Below are 3,507 nucleotides of genomic sequence, written 5' to 3'. Positions count from 1 at the left end.
GCCTGTAATCCCAGCACTTTGGGAGGCCGAGGCGGGCAGATTACGAAGTCAGGGATCGAGACCATCCTGGCTAACACAGTGAAACCCCGTCTCTACTAAAAATATGAAAAATTAGCTGGGCACGGTGGTGGGCACCTGTAGTCCCTACTACTCAGGAGGCTGAGGCAGGAGAATAGCGTGAACCTGGGAGGCAGAGCTTGCAGTGAGTAGAGATCACACCACTGCACTCCAGCCTGGGCGACAGAGCAAGGCTGTCTCAAAAAAAAAAAAAAAAAAAAGAAAGGAAAAAAAAAAAAAAAAGAAAATCTGTTCATGATCTCATTTGCTCTCTCCTGCCCTCTTTCTCTCTCCTGGTTAGGAGAGACCCCCTCTCTTCCCTTTCCCCTCTACTTAAACCCCTTCAGTGGCTTCCCCTTGTTCCTCAGATAAATGTCAACTTCCTCAGCATGGGTTCCAAATGGCCCTGTGTGTTATTACCCCAGAACACACCTCACATACCATTCTCCTCATTGCTCCTTGTTGCTCCACCACACTGGCCTTATCGCAGGTCTCTAGCCAGGTGTGTCCCCCTCTGCCACAGGTCTTTTGTGTAGCTGTTCTCTTTGCCTCTCAGGCCCTGTGATCCCCCTCTTCCCTCCGTTAACATTTATTCATCCTTTAGCTCTTTGCCCAGATTTTCTTCCTTAGCAAATCTCTGAGACCATGGCTGGAACCACTGTTATACACGCTTATGGTACTGTCTACCTTTCTTCAAAGCATTTATCACAGTTTATAACATTTACTTGTGTGATCTTTTATTAAAAATAGTACTTCTCCCCTCCCCCACTAGATGATACGCTCCAGGAGGGCAAGAACATTGCCTATTTTTTCTTACCATTGTATCCCAAAGATTAAATACATTTAATAGGCTTTAAGGGGGTTAGATACGGATTTTCCAAAATCTTATTCTTTTTTTTGCTTGTTTGTTTGTTTTTTTGTTTTTTTTTTTTTTTGAGACGGAGTCTCGCTCTGTCACCCAGGCTGGAGTGCTGCGGCCGGATCTCAGCTCACAGCAAGCTCCGCCTCCCAGGTTCACGCCATTCTCCTGCCTCAGCCTCCCAGGTAGCTAGGACTACAGGCGCCGCCACCTCGCCCGGCTAGTTTTTTGTAGTTTTTAGTAGAGACGGGGTTTCACCGTGTTAGCCAGGATGGTCTCGATCTCCTGACCTCGTGATCCGCCTGTCTCGGCCTCCCAAAGTGCTGGGATTACAGGCTTGAGCCACCAAGCCCGGCCAAAATCTTAGATATTCTTTTCTGACAGAGCAAGGAAAGAAGAATGTATCTTCTATTAATAGTAACAAACTATTAACCAGGAAGAAGAGGAAAGAGTCAGTGTCTGATACTCATTCTCTTGCAAACTCAGGATATTTCCCCTGCCTCCTCTGGGAAAACATCCCTGAGGTCAACATGGCACTTGTTTCCAAGATGTGTCATCCTTCCTGAGATGGCCCATTACCGTCTTCAGAGCCTTCCACTTCAGACTTGCCCCCTCTTCCAGCCCTCTTTCCAAAGCAGAAACCAAACCATCTGATTGCACAGGAAAGGGGGAGTGAGAATTCAATGGGCTGCCACTCATTCACTGAGTGTCACACAATAAACATTACTCCACAAAGCCCTTTCACAAACAGCACTTCGTCTCATCATCAAAACAACCCTGTGAAGCAAGCAAAGCAGACATAACTATTCCCATTTTAATAGTTGGGGAAACTGAGGTTCAAAGAGGCAAGTGACTTACTCAAGGTCACAAAGTCTGTGTGAGGCAGAGGTAGGATTTCAACCTACAGACTCTAACACTTAGTCCAATGCTTTTCCTTACGTTAGCCGCCCCAACAGTTCTAATACCAGTTACTTAACCTTGGTTTTCTCATTCCCTTAAATAAGCACCTGTTCCTGACCCCTCCACACATCCTCAGCCCAGTTTGCAGTCCCTACCCAGAAGTTTTCAGGTGTCTGCGCAATGGGGCAGAGGGAGTCACAAACTGGGTCACCCTATCGGGAATTAGTCCCAGTCTCCACAGTCTTTTCTGGCTTTTCCTCTGAATCACTGGGGAACCAAAAACCCCCAGAAATGAAAACACAAAGAGAAGACGTGCCCCACCAGAGCAAGGTCCCTGGCTACCCTTTCTGCCCACGTTAGGGCAGGACAACGCGAGGCCAGACGCTGGCCCCTTCCAACGGACAGACGCGAGGAGAACAAGAGGTCGCAGCCCGCCGGCTGTCAGGGCTCCTGGGCGGGCGGCGCAACGCATGCGGCAGAGATGGGCCAGCTCCCAGGTTCGGCCCAAGGTCACTCTCTTTCAGCCCCGGCCCTGTCCCCAACCTCCCGGAGCGCCCCCTGGTGTCCCAGGCTGGCCTCCCCTCGCCCTCAGGGAGCGGCCTGGGAAGCCCGGGCTCAGGGGCAGAAGGAAGGAGAGTGGGTAGAGGATGAGGAAGCTGCGCCCCGGGGAGGAGCGGGAGGCGCGGGAGGCGGAGCCCTACCTGATAGCTGAGGACGCCGTCCGGCTCGTTACTGCCGGCGGCCGGCATGGCGGAGCCGAACTAGGTCTCACCCGCGGGCTCCAGGCCGAGCGTCAGCAGCCCGCGCCCTCTCGTCGGGTCTGAGTAGATCACTCGAACGGCGACCCCTACCCCGAAGCCAACGGTCAACCATCAACCGCCGCCGCCTCCATAGCCACCGGCCCGCGAGGCATCCGCCGCAACCAATCAGCGAGCGGCCTGCGCATCCAATCAGGGCGCGGAGCACGAGAGGACGCTGTCCGGCGGTACCCTGGGCTACCGCGGGGACGGGGAGGAGCTGGGGAGCCAACCGCTCCAGGGCCCGGTTGCCTTGGAAACCGCCTCCCTCCCTTCAGAGGCCTCTGGGCGTGAAGGTCCTTCCAACTGCTTGCTAGAAAATCTCTGCTTCTATTTGCAGCTGCACCTGACCCTTGAAAACTGCGAAAGTGTCGGTTTTGCCTATTCTGATTTCATTCCTTGGGAGATGATGTTTAAATTCCGGGGAAACATCCTTCGCGATTACAGGAGGAAGTAATTGCGGATGAGGGGAGAGGGCCTTCTAAAATTAATTGTTTCTCCTTGAGCTAATGGCCAGATTAAAGAGCATTAAAGTGAAGAAGGCAGGCAGTGTCAGGTCCCCTCACAGACTCACTATGACTTAGGTCTTCTTCTTGAGTCTCAAGTCAGAAGCAAAAAACACAGGGTTGAACTGAGAATGACTGTTGAAGCAATTCCACAAAAAGGCTTCCAACTTTTCCAGGAAATGATCTAAGGCAAATTATTATTTAACAACAGAACTACTGACCTAACACAACGTTAGAATATAATGAATAATGCATTCAATTTGATTTGGATTTATTAGAAAAGAGAGGCTGGCTAAACTCAAAGCAACCCTCTCGCCTCAAGAAAAAGAAAGGTACCTTTTGGGGTTTTGGGTTTTTTTTTTTTTTTTTTTTTTTTTTTTTTTTTTTT

At 50.6% G+C, this 3,507-nt stretch overlaps 1 protein-coding gene across 1 annotated transcript in view; it reads right to left on the bottom strand.

Moving 5' to 3' along the window:
• Positions 1–2,732, bottom strand: part of SLC4A8 (solute carrier family 4 member 8) — a 90,690-nt gene extending 87,958 nt beyond the window's left edge. Inside the window, exon 1 of the mRNA XM_023211082.3 lies at positions 2,518–2,732. Within this exon, the coding sequence (XP_023066850.1) occupies positions 2,518–2,565 (48 nt within the window). The 5' untranslated portion in view covers positions 2,566–2,732. The remainder of the gene's footprint in view (positions 1–2,517) is intronic.
• Between the last annotated feature and the right edge of the window lie 775 nt (positions 2,733–3,507).

This window comes from Piliocolobus tephrosceles, chromosome 10, assembly GCF_002776525.5.
Source record: "Piliocolobus tephrosceles isolate RC106 chromosome 10, ASM277652v3, whole genome shotgun sequence".
Classification (NCBI taxonomy): Eukaryota; Metazoa; Chordata; class Mammalia; order Primates; family Cercopithecidae; genus Piliocolobus; species Piliocolobus tephrosceles.
This window is presented reverse-complemented; position numbering and strand designations above follow the sequence as displayed.